The sequence below is a fragment of the Centruroides vittatus genome, unplaced genomic scaffold, assembly GCF_030686945.1.
Source record: "Centruroides vittatus isolate TY-2023 unplaced genomic scaffold, ASM3068694v2 contig_1295, whole genome shotgun sequence".
In the NCBI taxonomy this organism is placed as follows: domain Eukaryota; kingdom Metazoa; phylum Arthropoda; class Arachnida; order Scorpiones; family Buthidae; genus Centruroides; species Centruroides vittatus.
In genome coordinates this window covers 432262-457369 of record NW_027120824.1, presented here as the reverse complement: position 1 = coordinate 457369, position 25108 = coordinate 432262, and the positions used below count along the sequence as shown (strand labels likewise).

Here is a 25108-nt window from a genome sequence, read left to right as displayed (position 1 = left end):
CGAGATTCAATCCTCTGTAGCCTACTCAGCCTACATTGTATTCGTGAGTACAATATCTTCTCAGCAGTAAAAACAGCTGGAAGGTGATGCCATACACTGAACAGTGACAGCTGGCAAAATTTCAATTTTCGATATCCAATGCCAATATGATCAATATCAATACTTTAAAAATACTCATCATACCGGTATCAATACTTCCATTGTATTAGGACATTCTTAGGTTCAAAGAACATCAAAATAATGTACATATAGCAAAAGGCATGACATTAGCAACCATGGACAATTCATCTTAAAACAAATGGTATTTTAAGTGCATAGATTCAATCCCTGAAAGCAATGAATCTAACACAAGAGATGTAACATAATGTTTTTTTATTGAAATATATAGCTTCCAAGGATAGACTAAGTACAGCTTTGAATATATTACATTCCATTAAGATTGCTTTAAAAAGTATTTTTCTATGTAGCTCATAAATTACAGGAAACAATTTCATAACTTAGCTTTTCATTAATTTAAAAATACAATTTGATAGATACAAACCGAAAACATTTGAATTGTAGCAAAAAACAGCTGTGTGTAAAAAGGTGTTGAAGAGTTTGTGTTGTAAATTAACGCAGTCATAGAAGAGTGTAAAGTACAGTTTGATAGCTTACGTACCTTCATGAGCACCACCCTGCAGTCCTTTCAATCCTTGTTGATCATAAACTACCCTCTTGTTGGGGTCTGAGAGAACTTCGTAAGCATATGAAATTTCTTTAAACTGAAAACAAATTAAAATTTACTTTCAAAAAGTTTTATATGTTGTTTATTTGATTTATTTTATTATTAAATATACTCTAACACCATTAAAGTATTAGTTATTTCACAAAAGTCTGGCCAATTTTTCAGAAGCCCTAACTGAATTGTTTTTTTCTAAAAAAAAAAGCCTTGTTCATTTTTCTTCCTGCCCATATACTGTAACTGGAAGTATCCATATTTAAATTGTGCACACACACTACAAACTAAGTAAGGAGATTCATAAGTGCAGTATACACTGAGAAGTTCAAACTACAATAAAGATCAGTGACACGTATCTAACAAGAGAAAGACTTTCTGTATCTCACTCGTACATGGTTTTGTTTTGTAAGATGGATATCCTTACAAACTTCTTGTTCACTACTAATCTTGAATCTGCATGACTTTAGCCTTAAGGCTGGAATGCACAGACAAATTTTCTTGTGTTAAATTAGGCACGAATTTCTGACCAATAAATATACGTAGATACTTATCACAAAAAAGCCAGAGAACCAAAGTAATTTGCATGAGATTTCTCTGCATGGAAACCATATGTTTGGTCTCATTTATATCCACTTATTGTCACATTGAGCTAAACTAACTGTGCATGAAAGACAGCCATATGTTCTGACCCTTACAGAAGGAGAATCAGAATATTTATCATAAGAATAGAACATATAACAGTAAGCGTAATTCATGTTTTGCATACTCGATTCTCAATAAATAATTTTAAATATATGCTAGTGAAAGTTGACAGTTTCACTAGCAATATATTTAAAATGAACAATCATAGCTGCTGCCGCATTTTTATTAAAAATCTTTCTTGATACAATATTAAATGCACCAGAAATTCATTATGGTGACATTCATAAAAAATGTGTAAAAGGCTGTACACTATTTTATACTTTAATCTTGTCACATACTTTTCTAATATTCAAATTACACCCTCAACTATTCCTAGAAATTTCATCAACACACTAACAAAATTATCTTATGTATCAAATGCTTTACCCTTCTTCTAAATAACCATGTTAATCAAGTAAGAATATTGTACTAAGTGTATTTATACTTTACAATCCAAGATAAAAAAAAAGCAAGTGCAGTTATTTTGCTTTTTTTGTCTTAATTGTCATTTTACTCTGATCTCTCGTGTTTCTAATAATTTGGCTGAAAATTTTATATAAAAAGGCAAATTTATGCCTTTAATAAATTCAAAAATAAATAATATTACAAACAAATAAAAGTAGGAATTAGCTATTTGTTGCTAAGTTTTTAAATTACTACCTATTCAAATGAAGTTATTACAAAATGCAAGTTTTGAGTGAATCACCGTTTCAGCTTTAAACTACATGAATTTTGTGTGTAAATATAACCATGAAATTGTCACAACAGTTATTACAGTGTTTCATTTCCATGATCTTTGACAATGGTATGCAAAAGACTGATACAATATACCTTTATTTATGCAGGACAATCAAGTTTTGATTATTCAAAACTTGATTATCCTGCATGGATAAAGGTGTGTATAGCTTTCAAAGCTTGATGCTTTGAAAGCTAGATACATATTTCGCTCGAAGCACATTTGAAGATGCATGCTTTCAAAGTGCACATCCTCAAATGAGAACTTACATTTATGATACTTTTTTAATCAAGAATTATCTTTTAATTTGGAGTTAACATTATAAAGTTTTTGTTGTTTACACTTTTAAGTACTTGTCTTTTATGTGATAATTTGAAAGTAAAAAATTTATTTCGATTTACCTTCTCTCCCTGTTCTGGATTCTTATCCGGGTGATATTCTTTAGCCAATTTACGATAGGCCTGAAAATAAAAATAGTTTTAGCATTAGTTTTGTAAACTAATAATAATTTAAGTTTTTGTACGATTTTATCAGTTCATTTGACATATATTGGACTAAGTGGTTGTCTTGATTAAGAAACAAGTAAGAAGCTTTGAATATGAACCAAAACTGTTGAAAATAGTTTTAATTGATAGTTAAATGCATAATAGATAATAATTACAGGTATACCTCGCCTTACGTCGGTAATTGGTTTCATGACAGGCAACGTAAGTCGAAATTACGGTGAAAAACGCCAATAACAAGCATTTAAAGACCGCTAAATAAGACAACACAAACAAAGATGTTTTCGTGTTTCGTTCTCTAGGATTTATGATGATTATATTAACATTTACTGTAAATGTACATATTTTAATATGATTTTATGTGCTTTTAACGCTTTTCTAGTGATGTTACCACTTCAATATTTGTGGCAGATGGATGTAAAGTCAAATAAAATGACTTGAACTTGATTTTTATTTTTCCATATACTTTTTTGACAAACGACGTATAATCAAGAACGACGTAACTCGAGGTATACCTATGTACATGTTTATGCTTTTGTGGTAGTTTTCATATGTCATATTCTGATTTTATATACCAGATGATAAACATTTAAGCTACTATACGATACTTTGTTGGATTTTCTGTAACTTCACATGTTTGTAAGTGTAGTTATCTGTATTCATCAGGTTACATGTATACAGGGTGGGCCAGCGAAAACGAAACGGCAGAGTGTTCATGTTCGTCCAAGCAAATCGCTCGGACAGGTCGATTTTACTCTCGAGAGGACATCTTACGCAATAAAGTTTTTGCAAATCTGAATATTAACTAAACAAACATTTTTTTTTGAAATAAATGTTTGTTTAGTTAATACAAAATAAACGAGTTTTTAAAATTTTTTGTTGTCTGTTGTATTCAGAATCGCAAAAACTATTGCAAAAGATGTCCCCTCGAGAATAAAATCGACCTGTCCGAGCGATTTGCTTGGACGAACACGAACACTCTGCCGTTTCGTTTTCGCTGGCCCACCCTGTATATAATGACTATACTATGCTGCACCTGTGTGTGTTTCAATTTTTGTACATTTCAAGAACAAATCACAATAGAATCTGTTTAATATCAGACTGAACATTAATCTGAAGTAAGTAAATAACATTAACAAAAGTTCTACTTTTACTTAGTAACATTGAAAGAATATGTTAAAACAATTAAAAATGTTACGTGCATTTATTTATAACGAACATTATTCTTTCTTAATAGTAAATCAATTATTATATAATTACAGAAACAATTACCAACAATTTATACTATACTGCCAACAATTAATGATTAACAAGATTAATGTTTAAAGCATTAGTTACAACATTGATGGAGTGTTATCATTAAGGTCCGGATTTTTGTATTCATTTTTAGAATGGACTGGGTGCTTTCAAATGCTGTATTATTAAGACAAAAACCAACAAGTACTACTATAGTTACACTAGGGCACTTGAGAAGAATCATTTTCATTTTCAAAATGAAGTCGTTGGCCTTGCTATATTCTAAACAAATACATTCACATACTCAGTATAGGGCATGGGCAAGACAAATCAACTTTTAGGTTGTTGTAGATGCATTTCAAATTTGAGAATGCTGATAACATGTAAGATGCTTGATGTGTAACGACAAGACAAACCTTTTTGTACTGGACACCATTTGGCCACAACTTGATGCAATCATCATCGAAAGCATGGACACTGTAGCTGAGATCATATTTTCAAGTTGGTACATTTTGAACATTGGTTGTACATAGCATCCGGTTAGTGGTGCAACAAGAACATTCAGCACGTAACATTTTGTCAAATCCATTGTTTCTTCCAGTATAAACACAACAGGATTGTCTCTGGCAGTGTCCAGTATTTTAGATACTGTTCGATCATAAACTGGTTTTACGTAGTTTTTTCTGAGTGCACAAGTGTTTCCGTATATTTCTGGAGAAATGACTTATAAAGGCTGGATTGTTTATCTTGTATAAGGGTATATTTGCCTGTAGAAGAGCAGTCGTTAAATCTGCATAAAACATATTATTAGCCTTCTGAGACTCTTCTCTTTGAAATGAGGCCCCTATAAATATCTGCTGGAAATTCCTCCTTTTTTGTTTGTCTTCTTTATGCTTATCCAAACTCGTGTGTCGCCTGATTTCATTTCTTGGTGTTTCACATCAACCGAAATCACATAATCGCAAATGGAACAACGAAAAACTTTTCCGTCTGTGCATATGCCGTCATCTTTAAACTTATTTGCTAAAATAAAATGCTAGTTTAGATGCGGACAGTTTTGCCATTTTCTAATGTTGCCAACACCGAACAAAGGAAATTGGAACTGTTGCAGGGTAAAGTGACCTCAATACAGAATTTTCTAGATCGTTCTTTTCTTAGAAAAGAAAACACGTATTGCAGATTTTCAGTGAATCTGTTTACATTCTTAGAACAACCCTAATGCTTAGTTGTTTAATCCAGAAAATTCCACTTTACCCCCGTTTCTCTCAACAAAAGAAGAGAGTAAGCTAATTATTGTATTTTTTTCCTCAGCATACTTGGTCCAGTTTAACAGATTTGTTTTGCCACTCAAATGAATAAAAACCACCAAAAAAAAAGATAATTGTCAACATATTCTTTGAAAATGTAAAAAAGGGGAAAGTCGGGTGCAAAATATATAGTTTGGGTGCTAGACACCATTTTGGGAGCAGGTTTGTGATTTGGGTGCTAAACAATTTGACAATGAGTGGGTCTACTGCACTAAAACTGACTTAGTTTGTCTTTTTACACTCTGTACCTTTCAAAAACTGTGTGGGTGCAGCACCCAGAAATCCGGACCTTAGTTATCATCTACACATTAAGGTTGATAACATGAAAAACAGCTTTCAAAACATTTGCCTCCAGTACCATTCAAAAATCAACACTTTTGTTAAGATGTTCTAATTTTCTGATAACAATTGCACAAACAGCCAAAAACATTCCATTCTTAATAAAAAATAATAAAAAAATAGTTGCTGGTAAAGGTTTTTACTGTTTAGCATCATTATGAATAACATATGCCGAAGAATATAAAATGGAGTATTATATTATTAGGGAACAACTACTAATCATTAATTACTAGTAGCCCAGGATGCCCCTAGTGGGCGTTCTTTACAAATTCCCACGAGGCATGTTTGATCCGCTTAATATATGAAAGTTTAATGCACTTAATTTTTAAAAGTTTGATGCATATTATTTTAAGGTTTAAAGCACATAATATTTAAAAGTTTGATGCACTTAATATATATAAATATATACAATTCTTTATCTTAAAAACTAATCTCAATAAATCAATATACAAACAGCAAACAGGATTTCTATATCAGAAAGTGAAGATATTCTTTATTCAAAGTAATTGAAATAAATAAATATAATATACTTCAAAAATCTAGTTTCCTTACGTCTTTTTCTGCCCCCCCCTTGTCACGTGGTGGGTCCGACTCGGTAGAGAGGTGGTGTGTAAATCAGTGTGTGTATCTGGTTAGGGACGTTAGTGGGTACCGTTACAGACATGACACGACAATGGCTTATCATTAATTATGCTCGTATATGACATTATATAACATTTGTCTATCATAACTTACCTTCTGCCTTTAGTATTTATTATTTTAAAGACTTATTCAAGTAATAGTTTTGTCTAGTTTAATTAGTACATGACACTTCAACATAGAACTACATTATAGAAATTGAAAACTGAAAAATAAAAACAATGAGAATGGTTTAAATGCTTTATCAGTTATAGTCTAATTCTCTTTCCAAAATGAGGCAAGACCTGATTTGTGTATCTTTATTATATATCTGAACTGAAATTGTATTTGTTGCCTCTATAAATCAACAAATACGATAATGTCTTTAAATTATATTACACAAGGTTCATATAATTTCATTTCCTAAAAGTATTAACTATAATAAAATCTGCAAGATTTCAAATTGTCCAAGACAGCTTATGAACACTGGAAAATTTCAGTGATTTTGGCACTACAATCAAATTTTCCTCACAAAGTATGGTGTTGGAAGTTGTGAGATGAGAACAGGAAGCTTGTGCTACATTCATATTAATTTGTATTAGTTAGAATCTACCAAAAGCAGAAACTTAAGTAATGAATTGATGATGGATAGGAAATAATTAATGTAAATAATATAACATATGCTTTTGTAAATTGTTTCAGACATTACACAATTTAAATGTAACAACATGCTGATACAAACTACCAGCTTTGCACAAGAGCCTAATATAGATGCAAAATATGTTGAAAATTAGTAAATTTATCAAAATTTACTCAAATAATCTGCCATTTTTCAAATTATGACAGAATCTGGTTAATATCATTGCAAAAGACTTTCTATTGTCTACATAATCGAAAAAACTTTTCAATGCTTATAAGGTAGAAACATGCTCTACTCAATTTTGTTTAATTTCAGCAGAAACTTCAGGATATATTAGTGTGTTTTCTGCCGCCAACTAAATTTATGCATTATTTTATGCATGTTTTTTGTAGACTAAGTATATATCAGTTTTAAAACCTCGTGGAAGATGCTCCACATTCCTGCTGTAATGATGTGTTTTAACTGGCCCCTATTCAGGTGTTACAGACATAGAGATAACCCAGAAAACTCCACATGGCCATCCATCCTGGCAAGGCACAAACCCACAACCAAACTACAAGTGTTCAAGGAACCGAACTGCTTGGCCACCATTGAGCTGTTTTTAGAATAATAACAAATGTAACAGGACAGACTGAAGTTTTCCTGAGGTATGCACTAAATCACAGCTTCTGAAACTATGGGTTACAACCCCATTTAAGATTATGGGGTCTCAAATTTGACAACAGTAAAATTTTGTAATATATATTTATGTTAAAGGGCATTTTCAGCATTGACAATTATAAAATCAAAATATTGGTCAACTCTGAAAAACAGTAAAGATGCTCTGCATCCTACACTACCAAATATTCAGACAAGGCTTAATTGTTATTTATGAAAAAATAAAAAAGCACATCATCTCATTATGAAAATTTGCTTTTGTTTTAATAAATGGCAATAAATAATAAAGTAATATGCATATCAAAGAACTATTTAATGGTTTGTCATCAGAAAGTAATTTTATTTGTATACCTACATACCAGTAGTACTGTAAAATCTCAGGTAAAATGGAATTGAAAGTTTAAGCAGCCTTATACTAAATTATCAAGACAGCACTAGGATAGGAAAATTTAACAAAAATCATTCAAATCAATGCTACATTATGGCAACAAATGAAGACAGCTATGAAAGATGGTTAACATTGTCCGCGGGCATGGGTCAGGCAGAGGCTCACGTTTGAAAAACATGCCACAGTCTCCTTTGGTTACCGGTGACGAAAGCAGCACTGGTCCAAGCATGGCTACTGCAATGCCTTAAACAAATGTGAGGAACCAACCTAGCCTTGGTGTTTGTTTCTGGTAAATTCTCAATCGCACTCATTGACAAACACAATAAAATCACATACATTATAGACATATACATTCCGAACACTCACAATGTACAAAACACATTCACTGAAAAATTAGCAAGTACACAGAACTCGCCCAGGAAATAAGACATCTGTGGAGGATGGATAGGGTGCTTATTGTGCCTGTTGTTCTCTCCTCTACAGGTGTGATACCACACATACTACACTAAAGCCTGGGAACAATACAATTGAATAGAAATGCATATATCACACTACAGAAGGCAACTACTATATTGAATACAAGCCACATTGTTAGAAAATTCCTGAATATGTACACAGACACTGACACACTTATTTAATTTTAGTTTTGTTTTGGTTGCTATGCCTTGACTCTGGTCTGGCATAGTACACAGCCACCAGTGTCAATCAAGTATAACCCACTAAACCCAACATAATAATAATAATTATTATTTTGAGTTAATATTAAGCATCTTGTTCCACTATTGTTAATTAATTATCCAAGCACTATAATTAGCTGTTTTCAGAACTTATAACACACTATTGAGAACAAATAGTTACAAATAAATATTTAATGTTCATCATTCTCTCAGTAAATTCTTAATAGTGTGTGATTAAGTCCCAATTCAAGCTAATTGTAGTGCTCAGATAATTAAATATTTATATTTACTTTCAGTTTAAATAGAGGTTGTTTTCCTTTTTACTGATTTAAAAAAACAGTAATAATAATTCATAGAGTATCAATATACACAGAAGACCTTCACTTTTGTTACCTGACTGGTTCCTGTAAATACATTATTAAATTGTATTTCCCTAGAGTTAACGTTGTAAATTAGGTTATAGTTCAGGAACATTACTACTACGTTATACAAATTGTCTGTCTTTAGAATCTCTGGCTTGAGTTTTTGAATGAATTAAGTTTCACTAGTATCAAAAAGTGCACGGGGTGTGTCTGGAATAATTTTAAGATGAGTTTCACACATTAAAATACTGTATTTATAGTTTATATAAAGCATTATAAAAAAAGTTTACTTTCTACCAATACAAACTTTGCATAATTTGTAACTATTGTTTCTGCTGACTGGAAAACAATCCAAGAACAATATTTTATCTTTCTGTCTACTTGATGTATACTGCTGCATACATTCTTGGATCCTTTTCGGATCTTTCTTAAGTACTTAAAACACAAGGTAACTGGTTATTGATAATATTTCTAAACTTCGTTGTTATTTTTGCCACTAGAGGACATCAAATTGGTTGAAATCACCAATATTGTTATGTTTAACATTATAAATATATACAAACTTAATAGTAATAGCTGTTAAGTATGTCTTAAAAAAATTGCAATGTGACACAGTAGCATGTTCGAGTAGGAACAAAACAGTTTTATTAAAGGAGAATGTATACTTAATGTAAACGACAGTTGAACTCAGTTATAACGAACACGAATATAATAAACAAAATGCCATAACAATTTTAATTTATGCATATTTCCATAAATTTTCTCATGGTTATACTCAGCAAATTTTCAGTAGCTATGCAAACACACAAACTTTCTCAATTGTTCAAATAGCAAAAAATGCAATACGGAATTCTCGGAAGAAATAAAACTGAAAGGATTACTTAGTTTGATGACCACTGGATAATTAGTTTTATGACCTGCATGGATTACACATCTATTTATCACTTAACTTTCTTTTTGGAAACCATTCCCTCCTTTCTTGACTAATTTCCAGCCCTACTCTGCCAATTTACCTAATCATCACTACAACTGTAAAATTACCATATACTCTAGTTATAAATGAACCCTTCTATGAGAAAAATATCTACAACAAAGAAAATGTCTCTCAGTTTACAAAAATGTAGAAATTATTAGCAAGTTGAAGCATGGTGCTAAAACATTGAAATGTGTAGAAAGTTTTTTGTCATCTTCAACATTATCGAAAAATAAAGCAATTTATCAATTTTAAGATTTGTAGATAAAAAGACTGACTAAAATCAAGCATAATATTAATTAGTATTATCTTTAAACAGTTTATTTTTGTAATTAATGTTATATTGTCGTTTATATAACTATCAATAAAATTATAGTATAATGTAATTACATATTATTTTTAGAATCAACTTATTTAAATTAAAAATTAAAAGATAGATTTCACAAATTATCAGTGGTGTAGTTACAAATTTTGACAGAATTGATAGATATATTGGTCCTTGTGCTATGCTATGAAGTACAGTTAATGTCTCAGGTTGCTGATAGCTGGGATTAGAGTCGCTCTTAGACGAGAAGTTTATCTATTTGGTTATTAAGCAGTTTTCCCATTTTCAAGCATTTTTGTAACTCTTTTCTACTGTTCTGTCAAAAAAATCTTATTCATAATTTCATTCTTCAATTTTATATCATGTATAAAGATAGAAAAAGTGTATTTGGTTCATAAAAAATTAACGATAATTTTAAATTACAGATGATAATGTGAATAAATCCAGGTTTTAAATAGATATCTGTTTAAAACAGTTCAAATCTTAAATACTATAGTAGAGATAACAGACTTATCACATTACTACTGGTAACATAAAAAAGACACTTCTATCATCAGAATGCATCTTCTATCATTTTCATGTTACCAGTAGCATTGTGATAAGTCTCTGTTATCTCTAGTATAGTATTTGAGATATTACTTTCAACAATTCTCAAGACAAGAAGCTCTTTTATAATGTTTAACTGTTATATTGCTACATATTGTGAATGAAAGTGTTGTACATAATGTTCTGTGTATGTCTGTTTAATAACTAGGTAATGGTAAAATAAGTAAATAAATTTGCATTTTACTGTTCTGTTTTATTACATATGTATAACAATTAGGAAAACCATAGCTTATCCTCTAATACATTTAAATAGTAATAGAAATTTAATCCAGATAAAGACAAAGTTAATAATATATTTAAAAATTAGTTTAACATTACATAAAGTATGCTATACAATTTTACTTGATTTAGTATAGTGAGAAATAGTATTATATTTTTGACATGAGTTATTACATTTCTTGTGACACTCACATTGGCTCTACATAGTTTGGTAACTTATAAAATATTCTGTACTATCAAAAGTAGAATATGAATGAAAATTTACTGATGAGCTACAACAAATGTCCTATGTTTATATAGGCCTAATACATCAGTAACATATCTATCTTTTAGACTTCATGTCACTAATCACTATCAATATCTAATAATACTGCCTGAACTCTTGCCATCCTATATTTACCTATTTTACTTGTCAACCTCTAACTCATTATCTTCCAATCATCTCTAAGTTATTATGTGTCTGTAAATATGTTGAATATTGTCTAAATAGTTAAAATTTCCTCTTTTTCATCTAACAGCCTATATTTGAAATCCAAGAACTAAATTTTCTAACTTTTAATCCTCCTCTCTAACCTGTTCCTAACTTTTTTGGTTCTACTTTAATATCTCTCTATCTCATTAATAAACACAATATAAACTGTGAATATCATAGCTCTTTTCTCACTGAAAACTACAATAATTTACCTAATATTTATAAATAAAAAAAGGATATAGGCTCACCCTTGATAAACTCCAAAGCCACCCTAAATCCTAAACATCTTTTTTTGTAATACTTTTAAATCTCTCCTATCTTAACACATGATTTAACATTTCTATACATTTCCATAATAAAATTAATGTATATACAAGCTTAACAATAAATTTTTTGACTATGTTTTCTTGTGCTTAATGAAAACTTCCGAAAATATTTAAAAATAAACACAAATTGTAAGCAAAAAACAAACAGTCTAATCAATTTAAAGTTAAAATCATGAAAGAGACAGTTTATAGAAATATAATTATTAATGACGTTTACAAATAAATAATGTTTAAACCAAATTGAAATAGTATCTATAAGCAGTCCTTTAAACAAGACAAAAGAAATATCTGAGTTAAAAATGAGAAAATTTCACATATTATAAGAATTTCTGATGTTTACAGTTGACTACCTATGATCCAACCAAACTTATGCCTAGACAGGATTGAAGTGCTCGAAGTGGCAGAAATATTTATTATGCCAGTATAGTAGCATTACAGCTATTGGCAATGCAAGGAGGACCAGTATATCTATAGACTCTGCCTCTACATGTCAGTGCCTCCATTCTTCCTCCAGTTACCTTATTGCTTTTTGCAAATTTAACGAGTAACAAGGAAATCTTGCCAGTCCCTCAGTATTTATTATAACCAAGTTCAACTGTATTTAATTTTGTGCAGACTCACACAACAAACATGTGAAGAATTGGTTTGTAAACTGAGATCTTATTAAAATCTGTGCATTCATGATGTTTTTTATGTAGTAATCCATTTCATTTTTTAAAACTAAATGAATAAATGAGAAGATACATGTTTGGTTTAAGAGCTAACATAAGAGCTGTAATTTATTTGCATAATTTAAAAATAAATATATTGCAGTTCTTATATTAGATCTTAAAACAAACAAATATGTAATATACAGTATGTCTTACAATAAAAATTTTTAATTTCATATAAAATAACATAGATAAATTTTAAGTTGTTAAATAGGCTTCAGTATAAAACAATAACATTTCTATATAAAAGAATCAGTCATTAAAAATTATCAAAGGATTTATTCTATGATAATTTCTGTTGTTTCATAAAAAAAACTATTACTTTTGATACAGATAATTTCTGTTGTTAACTACACTATTTTAAAACAGTAAAAGTTTCAGATAATAGTAATGCATTATTAATGTTTTTGAACTCAAGATTACTCTGAATTAAAAAAGCTCTATTATCTTCTGGAAACTTTATTGTCTTTTGTTAAATATTTTTATTTGTAAAGGACAGTGAATAAACTGATATTCAGATAATATTTTACCATTGTACTTGTACAATACTTTTTAAAATACATTTCGTCTGTATTTATTATATTAATCTAAGATAATAAATACAGATGAAACATTTTACCATACAATATATAAACAGTCATATGAAAATGTAAAGGACAAACAAGGACAATTTTTGATGCTTTCCAAATTTTTAAAATGTGCAACTCACTGTTTTGGAAGATAATACAACAAAATACTCTTAGTTTTTAGTTCTTTCAAGATTCATATCAAACCAACGAGTATTTTTATGGTCCCACTCCGTAAGCAACACAAACATCCAAAAATGGCAAAACAGATTAATGGGAGTCTGATTTATTTCAAATTTAAATAAATCAATGAGAAAAACAAACAAAACAAGTAATAATTCACTGATTCTAATAGTATAATTAGTTCTTTACTAACATGACACAAGTGTCTGAGTCATTTGCTTTCAATCTCAAATACTGTACAGAAATTAACAGTCAGCAAGAAAATGCAGCACTTCATACAATAAATTTTCTAGTTGTAAAGTAAGCATCTGTTATATGTATTATGGTAAATTATAGTGATTATTAATCTTCAGTTTCATCAAAAATCTTAGAATCGTGTAATATTGCTAGCTTTATTTTTTTACTGAGGAAGAAAATACTACTATTAATAATCAAAAACAATACACTAAAAACTATTATAAATTGTATGAATGAGTAAAAAGTTTATACAAAACTGTATAAGTATAAATACAATAATCATGCTGTTATTCACACAGGTGTTTCAATTACAAGCTATTCTTATTTTAAGCTATTGCTAACAGCAGTTTTAAAACAAATTTGCCAAACTATATGCGTAATGCTGCAGCTGATTTACTATGCTCCTATCCAGTAAAAGAAACTTGTATTGGGAGAATGTATTTCTGCAATTTTGAAATATAGTTAAAATATTTTTGTAAATTTAACTCAGAACTTTAGGTGCCTATTTCTTGTAACAAAAAATTACTTAATTATGGATAATTATACATGTTTAATTAACCAGTTTATAGCCTGAAAGAATTTGGCATCATCCGTTGATTATGAACAGATAATTTGTTATATGATTAACAATAAAAATTATACTAAAAATATTTGAAATAGACAATCAATACAATATGGACACAAACAACCAGTAAAACAGCATGTGACCTATTCCATCATTCTATAGTCACTAATCTTCTAAACCCAATAGGAAATAATAATAAACTTTGAGAAAAAATTACCCACTTGTATAGTTTATCTAGACATATCCTAAGTTTATGACTGTTCTACCACAAAAGCTATTAGACATACTAAAAAATAATTTTGTGATTAAATAACTATTACATCTTACATTTGTATAAAATAAAAATTAATGAATACCCCCCTTTCAAGACCTCTCACCCCCAATCTTAAGCTTATTTTTTATGACGTACATCAATGATACTTTAAAACAGCCTACTTCTTTAACAATAGGTTATGCCAACAATATTAAAATTATATGCAACAATCCAAACATCCTGTAACATGATATAAACTTTCAGACAGCTTCCATAATAAGAGTAACTGTATATTTTGCCTGGATAACATATCCTAATTTTACATTCAAAATTTACAATCAATCTTATTTCTGCCAATGCAGTTAATGAGTTAGGTATTATAGACAAATATAAACTCACCTGCAATCATCATATTGGTAAAGTAATAAAACATTTGGAAATATGTAGAGTAATATTATGAAGTAACTGTAAACACATTTTATCAAACTTGTCCTACACACCATTTATTTTACAAATTTTCAATCAATCACTGATCATTGTATACCTATGTGCACTACTGCTTCTAATAATATCAGATATTAGACATTTCTAGACCATATCTTCTGTTAAACATGTGAACTTACCTTTAACCAATTCCTCTGAAATTGCTTGAACATGACTTGGTCTACCGAACATATATGACAGAATTTTAACATATAAATTTTTAATGGATTACTTTCCCCTGCACATTTTAGTTTACATACCCTAGTTTAGATTTAATACATCACAAAAAACTTTCTTTTTAGATCTTATAAATTCAGTTAAATTTCTCTACTTAGAACATTTTAATTTACTTATATTACTTAATTTTTCATCTTTATAACTTTTAATTTGATGTTTTCTCATTGTTAGAGGGTGGCTTATTTCGCTCATTAGACATTGCCATATATAAAAAATTAAACGTTTTAGTAGTATTGAATATGTTTGTTTATTCTCATTACACAAAATATGATGTTAATTAGCCTACATTTTTTTTAAAAATATTGTAAAGATTTTACAAAAAAAAAATTCCTAATTAGCTAGCAACCTAAACATAAAATTATAGCAAACAAACAGCCAAATTTGTATAAATAATAGTTAAAATGCATACATGATATTTAACATTCGTAAGCTATAAATACAAATGCAATAAGAAACTCAACATTAGTCTTAATGTCATAAAACTGTGTGTCAAGAATAAACTAGTGTGTGGTTATGACAATTAGTATGTTAACATTATCATTATCATGAAGTCATTGAAAGTAACAAAGAAAACATGACATCATAATCCAAAAACAAGAAGTTTGTTTTTATAAATTTACATCTAAATTAGAGTGTAGAATAAAAGAGAGATTAATTTAATTACTCAAACCAAATTCTTGTCAATTATATAAAATTAAACTAAAGATTAATATCTTATCACAAATTGCTGTAAAAACAAGCAATCGAATAAAGAGTGGACTATAATATTTCATTGCTATAAACAAAGCAATTTTCATTTATAATTTGACCTTAGCAGAAAGACTTGGATCTTGCATGTAAAGCCTCAATGCAGGTTAATCGTGTCAGGGTTAACAAAATATTTATGTATTTTCTAATGTGTTTAGTAAAAGAATTTTATTTTGCTTTAACTTTTAAATTAGATTTCTTACTTTTCTTTACCTCTATTTTTAGTATTAGTTATTAAATTGTATAAATTACATAAATTGTCAAATTAAAAGTTTTTTGAATATTTAAAGATATTTCGACCAAATAAAAGGTGTGTTATGATAATCTAATTATTTGCTGAGCACGTTCTGTTTAATGTTAAGAAATTTCTTTCTTTTTACCTTAAGTTTTAAAGTGTGATAAATACTATATTTTCCGGTGTATAAGACGACTGGGCGTATAAGATGACCCCTGACTTTCACAGTTAAAATATAGACGAATACGGCGAAAAGAAGGACAAAGACGGACAATAATAATACGGCGAAAAGAAGGACAAGACACAAAGTTTTTAACTTTGTAAATGTCGTATTATATTTTTTATATATTATTAAATGTAATAACGCCGGCCATGTTTTTTGTAAATAATTTTTACTTAAAATGTAATATTTTTATTGATTGTGGCAACAACACCAGAGGACGCTTTTACCTACTCTGCATTTTCTCACGGAGGCAGTAGCCTCAAAAGAAAGGTCGTCTCCGAGGGACTGTGAGGACTTGAGGACTGCTGATGGTGTAATACAGAGAAAAGAAGGACAAGACACAAAGTTTTTAACTTTGTAAATGTCGTATTATATTTTTTATATATTATTAAAATATAGAGTTTGGGATATACTCGTCCTATAAGACGACCTCTGACTTTTGAGAAGATTTTCCTGGATTAAAAAGTTGTCTTATACGCCGGAAAATATGGTACTTTTCACTTTACTAAAATTTGTTATGACATGTTTCATTTTAATTTTTTTAACAAATGAAACATATGTGTCACGCAATAATATTTATTTCACTGCAATAATGCATTGTCATCATTATTCTTATAAATTTTGTGATAAAAATTAAAATTTTAGTAAATAGTATTCAGTTTATAGATACAAAAAATTCTCAGGAGAGCTTCTACTAACGATATTAACAAATCAGAAAAAAATTATTGTTTGCACCAGTAAAAAACGAAACAGTACTTTCATTGAAGATACTTTTGTAACTGCAATAAACTAAAGTTTTTGAAAACATTCCAATATGGAATGTCAATGTATACAAATAGAACTAATCATCACAGTTTAATCAACTTTGGGATATTAAATTTGGGTTATTTTAATAAGTCTTGCAAAATGAGGCTTCTCTTATTGTTTGGTCATTTTTGCTACCAGAAACAAAAGATTTGCCTATTCTAATTTCCGTACTTTAAATTTTCCTACAGTTGTTTTATCTATATATAAAGCTGTATAAACAAACAAGTCTACTTGTTTCTACTATGAAATACTACAAATCAGAATTAAACCATTACTTCGTAGTAATAAATCAATACATAAAATTTGAATCAGTGTCAAATTTTGTGCTTTTAAACTGTAATTCAGAATTAACTCAATTATAAGACACTGAACATTTTTAAACATGTAAGAACAAAATTTAACTCAATCATAATTTTATATCACTGCTACAAATTTTTGATACAATGTATATAGGATTCATAACAAAAACTAGTTTAAAAATAACATTATTATTTATTTCAGTAAAGCCAAAGGATGTTTTTAATGCTATTAATAAGTTTTTTCAAATTAAAGAAAAATTCTGGATAATATTTTGCATACAAAGCAAATTCTTTAACTGTTACAGAACTGTAACATATAATAATATAAAATACAAAATTAAGCTGCAGAATCTGTTGTTATAAATTTCTTAATCTAAATTGTAGCAAAATAGAGAACATTTCAATTATCAAGAATTTACTTTAATAAAAAAAATTATTAAATATCATTATTGAAAGTTCTACATGATTTTTAATAGATGAAACAATTTAGCAAAAAATCTGGAAAGTTTAAACAGGTTACAACCATCAGATTTGTTGGCCAAATTGTAGATTTATTTTGAAGGGGAAGGCCACAAGTACGTAATTATAATATAAGTGGACAGCACTGACTGTAGATGAAATATGTTCTAACAAAAGGAAGTTTGTGCATTCTAATGCCATGTTGCAGAACTTACATATCTGGGTGACTTTTCAGCTGGATAATTCGTGGAAATCACATATTTTGACATGTCAGTACCTTATTATTCTATCAGAACTGAACTAGGAATCATAGACATAAAAATTACAGCACTCAAGCATTGTCTACAATTCATTCAGAATTTATTACAGAATCTACTTTCCTTAAAATATGAAGCCTTTAAAACATTAAAGAATTCACACTTTACAATTTTAAAAAGCCCACTAATTAGTACTCAATATTATGTCTTGAACACACTTGTTATTCCATTAACTTTGTTAGAATCACTTTGTTAATATTGCTTGTATTACTTGTTATATATTGCTTTTAATAAGACAATTTTTAGCAAAGACTCACACAAAACCTCTGCCAAATTTCACTCATGGTACCCAAAAATATTGCACCCTGATCATCCTCCCTACCTTTTCTAATATATTTAATACAATTAAATCTAATAAGTTTAATTTTTACTCTGCAACATCTATTATTTGACTGCAAAAATTTTCTACATATTTAAGAAATTAAAAATTGCTAATGTAAATATAAATACTAAATATTGTAATGGTTGTGACATGTCATTTGTGGTTATTTTTATAGTGACTTTTTTTACTAACACATTGTTCAAACATGTAATGTTTGAACAATGTGTTAGTAAAAAACATGGTATCACTTTGTTCAAAGTGTTATGTTCAAACAAAGTGATACTACTTTTTATTAAACATATTCCACCATTCAAGGAGTAATACACCTATCATAAGAATAAACTGACTGAATTAATTAATATTAAGAATAAAATATGTTAATTATATGAAACAATTTTTTAAATTAAAACAATAATAAAATATACATAATTTAAAGTTATAAAACCACAAAATTAGCCTACAGAATTCCATTTATTATTGCCAATCTCACCACAATATAATGAAATGATTCTACAGTGTAATTCTGATAACTAGTTATATTTTAATGATAATGTTCATTTAAAAATATGCTTACAAATTCTGATGTATTTGTTATAATACAGAAAAAGAATGTTTAACTGGAAAAATTTTAGAAGATATTTTGCAGAGAAGCAACTAAGTTAAGAAATTATTACATTAGAATCTACAAAAATTTAATTATATAAGAGTCTGACATTTCAATACCTTATATAATACATAAAATTAGACTCTTAGATGCCATTTATTATAACCAAAAAATTCTTTTGTATTATATTATAAATATTATTGTAATATAAATTATTATAAATTGAATTACAATAATATTTCACTTTTTAATTAATCATTTATAACCATTCTTCAAGAATATGCATACAAAAATTTTATATGATTAATTATTAACTATTAGGTATACATACATAAATTATCCTTAATACAGCCGAATAGAAATTTGGCAGATCATTTAGTAGAAGGTATACTATTTGTAAAGCTTTCTAATTACCATGATAAATCATTTTCTTTTAAAGTAATAGACTTAGAATATTATTTACATGTACTAATCTACAAAGTACAATTACAGTACAAAATTAGGATCCAGAGTCCCATTATATATTCTAATTTATTTCAGCAGAGTACAGTACAATCTCAGTAATTAGTCAGTCACAAGTCCAATACAGACACTAGTTAACTCTCAAGTATTACCAGCACTTTTGCCAATATGTAGACAAGTTTTCATTATTCAAACCTGTTCCACTAAATGTGAATATCTTTCCTCTAAATGTAGCATATCATCAAACCAAAAACAAACAGAACATGACATTAAAGATTGATAGGTTCATCATCTTAAGTTTCTCAAAAAAAGAATGATACAGTATGTCGTAACAATACTCTATAAATATAAAAATTAATCTCCTGAAATTCCCCAGCAAAAATACTGCACCTCCACTTTATTTTTTGCAGTCAACTTTCCACAAAATTGGCAATACTGATTACTGGAGATTGAAGCACGTCATATGACTATACAGCAAAAGACAACTGACACATTTCTTGCTATTCTCCATGTTTTTGATTAATCCACTCTTCTAATGTCATGGAAATGAATCTTTTCTTTGTGAATGACTAAACATCAAATCCACCTTACTTCCAATTATCTAAAAATATCCTGACATCAAATATACATCCTAATCTGACATCAAATACACATTAGTCTTGGTAATCTTAGATTACCAAAATTACTGTATATTCAAATGCACCTGATTAAATATGTAAACATCTTAATTCAGAAATCATTTTGCTTTAATATCTAAGATTAATCACGTTTTAATTGTGTAATACCTTTAATTAGCTTACCCTAATAGCTTACATAAAATCTCATATTCATTACTATACAGCAAAGATATATTTATATTATTTATAAACCTATTTTAACTGAAAGAAAATTTTAATCACTTTTTGTAGACAAAGCAATTCTATTGAAGAAAATTTGGTAGAAGCTCCTTTTCAATCATTTATTTCATAAATACATGAAAGTAACTTCTGAAAATATTTCTGTATAATAATCTTCAAAGTTCAGTTATAAAACCACAAAATTAATTTCAGAATCCCATTTATTGTCTTCTTTTTAATGGAATTTCACCAATCTATATTTAAATGTATTTAAAAGTTTGTGTTATTTATGATGTAAAACCTTCCTTTGATTAAAAAATACGCTTATAAATTACTTTATACTTACTATAAGAAAACAGAAAATACAGCTTATCATTTAAAAACACATTGAAAGATAATTCTACACTTTTTAAGACAAAAAATTTGTATTAAAGAAGATTTGGTATAAAAAGCTTCTTATAGATCATACTTTATACATGTATATAACTTCTACCAAAACATCCATAAAAATCATGCCAGATCACGTCTAAGCATGTGCCACACATGCCTAGGGATGATCTGAGTTGGGCCCTAGTTCTATGGGGTCTCAACCTTACAGGCCCTGATTCTGAAAAAAAGTAGAAGTGAAACAATTTTATCATTGCAATTGTATATCATAATTTATAAATAGTTCTGTTTGTTTGTGTGTTTTAATGATATACCTAAAACCTTTCTTTGACTAAACTACACTCACCTTATAATCATTACAATAAAGCAAAAAGATATTTCTTTTTGGTATACTTTGAATTTAATTGAAAAGACATTCTAGATAATTCCAGAGCTAATAATGGAACTTTATATTCTCGGTTAACAAACCATCGGTGGCAAATTAAGACCTTCTCAAGACCCTTATGTCAAATGACTGGAGTTTTGCTCATTTTTAATATTTGACGAAAGAATCAATCTTCGAATAGAGCGATTTTATTAACATGTCAATGCAATATTACCAATTTACAGATCAATAAATAAATATATTTTAACAAATAACCAAACTTCAATCAATCTCAGATTCCAAAATGTGTGCCCAGTCAATTATTTACAGCAGTGTTCAGCAGAGTCAGTAGTCGTGACCGAGAGAAGACATTTCACTCGATAGCCATTACGTAGTTACGTCTGTCGAACGACAAGAGGCGTATGCGTCAGAACAGGAAGCAACCATCATTGGTTAGTTGCAGCCGGCGACGAGTAGCATAAAGAAACAATGCCACTAAATATGACGTCAAACACCAAACACATTCCAAAACAGCACTACTGTAGATGGCGTTTGGCAAGTAAATAATCAACAACTCCAGAACTGTCTGCTGAATCTGCTGAATGCAGCCAATGTTACCTTAGACTCAGTAGATTGGGGCTCCCTAGTTTACAACGAGAAAGGGCCCAGTAGATATGGGTTCCTTTTACATCATAAACTAGTAACATGTAATTTTAGCTACAAAAATATTTATAAATTATGATATACAGTACAATCACAAAGCAATTGTATTTGAGGAAAACTTGTAAAATAAAGAATATTCAAAGCTCCTTATAAAGCCACAAAATTCCATAGGAGTGAATTCTGGGTAATTTCTGTATTTAAGCTAGATTTGGGTAGAAGTTATTCTTCTACCCAAATCCTTTCATTGTTACAAATCTCAGTAATCTACATTGAAATAAAACAAAGATAATTTATCAATTTTAATTTATCTACAACTTTCCTCCATTAAAATCACGTCTATAAATAGAACAGAAACCATCCTTATACTTAAATTTAAATGATTTAAAATATTCCACTGCATAAAGCTTAATTGTAACAACTACGCCGTAGAGGGTGACGAATTTAATTAATTTCAAAGGTAAATTTGTATTTATTCATCGAATTACGTCACAAAACGGCTTATTAATCCGAAATCGCGCAGTTTATTCATTAATTTACCTGTAAATGAATAAATTTTCGGTTATCGTCTTTTGTAACAGACGACGTAATTCATCCTGTGGATCGCTAGGCCTAACCGCGATTTCGCAAAATGCTTGGTAGCGCCTTATTTAATAATTATATTCGAATTATATACTTACTCTTTTGATCTCTGCATCGGTGGCGTGTCTGGAAACTCCTAATAAATCGTATAGTTTTGTTTCAGCCATTGTTTTAATCGTTTATCGTATCTAAGCCTTCTTACAATGAATATCTGTTCCTAAAAGAATGACGCCACCTACAAGTTTCGATTCCTCGATACAAAATAATTTTTTTTTTTTTTTCTTTCCCTGCCGTCTATCGATTGGTTTTGTTATTAATTTTTCGTGTAAATTTTTTTACGTGTTTCATATAATTTTTATATTATTAATAATTTAAAAACATTTTATTATAATAGTTTATAAATGTCGGAATTCCTTGATAGCAAATTTATTTTTTTAACTTATGGCTAAAATGTAAACGGGATTACCGCCGGTTGGCCGAGCAGTTAGGTTTATGACTACCACTCTGGAAAACGGGAACGGTTGAAAAATGCAGGATTTTTTGGGGGGTGGTCCGTCTGGTTTTGTCGGGCCTCGCCCCTCCTCACCATCCGACTCTTAATAGAGAGGTTGCGGCCGTCGTTTTCTGCTCAAAACGTATACGTCGGACGTTCGGGCGCCGCCATCTGGAAGTTCTAGAAGGTTGTTAATAGTGAGGTTGAGACCAAAGTTTTTAACGCGAGAACATGTACGTCGGACGTTTAGCGCCGCTTTCCTGTAAGCCTAGAAGTTTGACAATGGTGTTCGGAAAGTCAGTGTAGTCATGCTCGATATCCCAAACACCATTGTCAAACTTCTAGGCTTACAGGAAAGCGACGCTAAACATCCGACGTACATGTTTTCGCGTTTAAAACTTCGGCCTCGATCTTGCTATTGTTATGAATGTGCGCCACAACGTATTTTACTTGGAGTTGAAACGTCAAACGCGTACTTCTGCTTCCGGTACAAGTTTAACATTTGAACTTCGGCCGCAACCTCTCTAATAATGTGGGCATGACCGAATCATAACCGCCTGGTGGACACGGGGGTCGAATTCGGACTGGTAAAAAAAAAATAAACCCAAAGTTTTTGAGAATAGTCCGTTTGGATATGTTGTGCTCCGTTCTGCATCACCCAAATCTTAACATCGTAAGCCTGGCCTAATCCACGACTGTCCTGTGGATCCTGTATGAAGTCCGAACCGGTCGGAAATTTCAAGAAATTTTTCGGGAGGACCCGTGCGAGTTGTGAGGTCTCCTTCTTCACCATCTCCTCCATTATTGATCTGGCTGATTCCATAACATACTTGCTAAAATGGCCCTCGTAGTTTCTGTATGGCGGAGAGATATGGACAGATACATAATACATGTTTTCACCTATGAATTAGACATATCTATTTTAATTTCATATATAAAATTTCAGATATTTATAAAAGAAAGTATCTGCCCGATTGGCATCGTAGAAAAAAAAATGAAATGTCAAAATTAATTCTCTGATGAAACTGGCAACGTTACAAATAAATATTTAAAAACAGTTTTTACTAGCGGCGTCGCTATAACGTCTCCTTTCGATTTTGGTAATACAGGTAACCTCCGTACAACACGGGAGTTACGTTCCAAAAAATTGCCGTGTTATGCGAATCCGTGATATACGAAACAAAGAACTAGTACGAAAAGGGGGGTTAGGTTCCAAAAATTAAAAAACATGCTATTATATTTTCATAATTAAGATAAATATCTTTATTAAAATGTTCTTAAGAAGTGATACATATTAATATAAATTAAACAATGTTTACGTCGTCATCACTAAGCACTATTAACCGAAAATTTTTCATCTATTCAATTCTATCTAAGTCAATTCTTTTTTATAATAATAAAAAAAATGTTCGCTTATAAAAATAATATACATAACAATATTTTGCTATTCATGTACCGTTTATAAATGTTCTTATAAATAATTATTGCAATATTGTTTTTTTTTTAATACAGTTGAAAGTATGATTTTACCTTTAAAACTGTCTTACATATGGATGTACTGTACATACTTTATGGGAAGTGAAAATACAGAGTGTACAATATCGTATAATAATAAACAGAATATTGTTAAGTAAATGAAACTAAAGAACATGGGGTCTTTTGTTTCATTTAAGGGTCTTTTACTTTCGTTAAAGGGAGGGATTGATGAAGATCGTCGTCTGTCATCATTGAAAGCTCGCCCTCTCCGGAGTTGCAGTAGAACTCGGATACCTCATCGATCCCAAAGATTTCCTACCCAAGTGACACCTCGATCCGACGAACCTCGTGTCACAGAAATACGAAGATTAAGACCTTACAAAATATACCAAGACCTTTCTGAGCCTTCCATCGAACCTTCCGAATCATCTAATCAATTCAAGTAATCAACTCGATCGGCAACGAAGAGCATCCTCAGATTCTCTACAAGATATTTATCCGCCCGCGAATTTATTCAAACTGTCTCTCAAGACTAGGACTAAAAAAATTAGATAACATAAGATACCAATCTTTTCATTCAATATACTAGCCTTATAAAAATATGAAAAGGGATAGCCATAATGTTCAACCTTTGGATTGAAAATAACATATGATCAGCCTATTTGTAAATAGATTATAGTTAATAAACGGGTATTTGTTATTGTTAATCTTGTCTTTGGTGCGCTTCCTTTAAACCGCGCTGTCGCTCGTATTGCCACTATCCCGGACTAAACGCCTAAATACGCCACCACTATCGCAATCGCGATCTATATGTCGCA

General features: G+C 29.8%; 1 protein-coding gene across 1 annotated transcript in view; it reads right to left on the bottom strand.

Annotated features, from left to right (window-relative positions):
* Window positions 1–22582, bottom strand: part of LOC136989438 (dnaJ homolog subfamily A member 2-like) — a 49170-nt gene extending 26588 nt beyond the window's left edge. The window contains exons 1-3 of the mRNA XM_067287585.1: window positions 22420–22582; window positions 2537–2596; window positions 659–761 (exon numbers count right to left, since the gene is read on the bottom strand). Coding sequence (XP_067143686.1) covers window positions 659–761; window positions 2537–2596; window positions 22420–22488 — 232 coding nt within the window. The 5' untranslated portion in view covers window positions 22489–22582. The remainder of the gene's footprint in view (window positions 1–658; window positions 762–2536; window positions 2597–22419) is intronic.
* Between the last annotated feature and the right edge of the window lie 2526 nt (window positions 22583–25108).